General features: G+C 51.6%; 1 protein-coding gene across 1 annotated transcript; it reads left to right on the top strand.

Moving 5' to 3' along the window:
* Positions 1-757: 757 nt before the first annotated feature.
* Positions 758-1,227, top strand: LOC105681878 (the record flags this gene model as incomplete). The annotated part of the gene is made up of 1 exon (XM_012393336.1): positions 758-1,227. A coding segment is annotated over exon 1 (470 nt), but the record flags the coding sequence as incomplete, so codon positions are not given.
* Positions 1,228-1,276: the final 49 nt, after the last annotated feature.

Below are 1,276 nucleotides of genomic sequence, written 5' to 3'. Positions count from 1 at the left end.
TGTCATATACTGTATTCAGCTTTTCCCACATTTCGTGTGCTGTTGTGCAACATAGAAGAAGATCCATCGGTTCCCTTCCGACTGTAGTCACGATTAATTTTCTCGCTAATCGATCTGCTTTCAAAAATCTTTCACGAGCGATTTCTTTCTCCGCGCTGTTACCTGGATGACACAGATTCCCTTCGCACTCATTGATCAGGTCGTCAGCTTCCTCCAAAAGTGTACGCATAACAAAACGCCTAGGAGCCAATTTTCTTCACCGCGTAACATCTCGATCTTCGCACTTGCTGATTCCATTTTAGCACTATCCCTTATTTTACTAAGCACAACACTTTAACAATTTATTCACTTCACGTTGCTACCTTGCAATTTACAGCCCTGGGCCCATAACCTGTTGAGGTTATTCGATGTGTAAACAGAGAAGACACGTGGATAAATTGTAAGGCAGAAAATATATTTAAATAGAAGTGTAATAAGTAAGAATACAATTTGAGCTGGTGCAGATTCGCACGCTAGCTGTGTTACCCAGTAACTGAAAAACCCGAAGACAACGTCGCCTGTCTACTGTTTATGGTCTGACTTCGTCACAGTCTTTCGTCTTCGCGCTGTCGATGGCTTCAGTGCTTGAGCAAAACTAAAAAGACCGGATGTAGAGTTTTCTTAGAAGTGGTAACCACTTCAACAGCGATCCTAAGCCCGCGGACAAAGAAGCTGGCACGGAGGAAGCCAGAGAAGCGACGCCGCTAGGGGGCCGAAAATGCGCATCCTCCAGACGAGCCTAGGAAAATCAAGGCGGGCGCAAGACCTGCTATACCAAACCATTTGGGAGAGCACGGTCGCCCTAGCGGTAGTGGTGGAACCATACAGAGTCCCGGATGCTCCGGAATGGGCCGGAGATACAGGCGAAATCGTTGCCGTCACCTGGACATCAAAGCCCGGCGCATTCGTCCGCGGAGCCCTGCTGGAACGCGGCATCGGATACGTCGCGATCGAGTGGGCAGGGATGGTGGGGGTGGGAGTGAACGTGTCACCCAACAGCGGACGGGCAACATTCGAGGAATTCCTGAACGGAGTCGGCGACTGCGTCAGGCGACGACTCCCCCGGCAAGTGCTCGTCCTGGGAGACTTCAACGCGCACTCCATGATTTGGGGGAACGCCAGGACCAACGCGCGCGGCCGCACGCTGTCAAACTGGGCCGCGGGACTTGGACTCCTGTTGGTGAACAGGTGCTCGACCAGTACCTGCGTGGCGTGGAGAGGGAGCTCCATCGTCGAC

The sequence above is a fragment of the Bombus impatiens genome, unplaced genomic scaffold (genome assembly GCF_000188095.3).
Source record: "Bombus impatiens unplaced genomic scaffold, BIMP_2.2 scf_2640, whole genome shotgun sequence".
NCBI lineage: Eukaryota > Metazoa > Arthropoda > Insecta > Hymenoptera > Apidae > Bombus > Bombus impatiens.
This window is presented reverse-complemented; position numbering and strand designations above follow the sequence as displayed.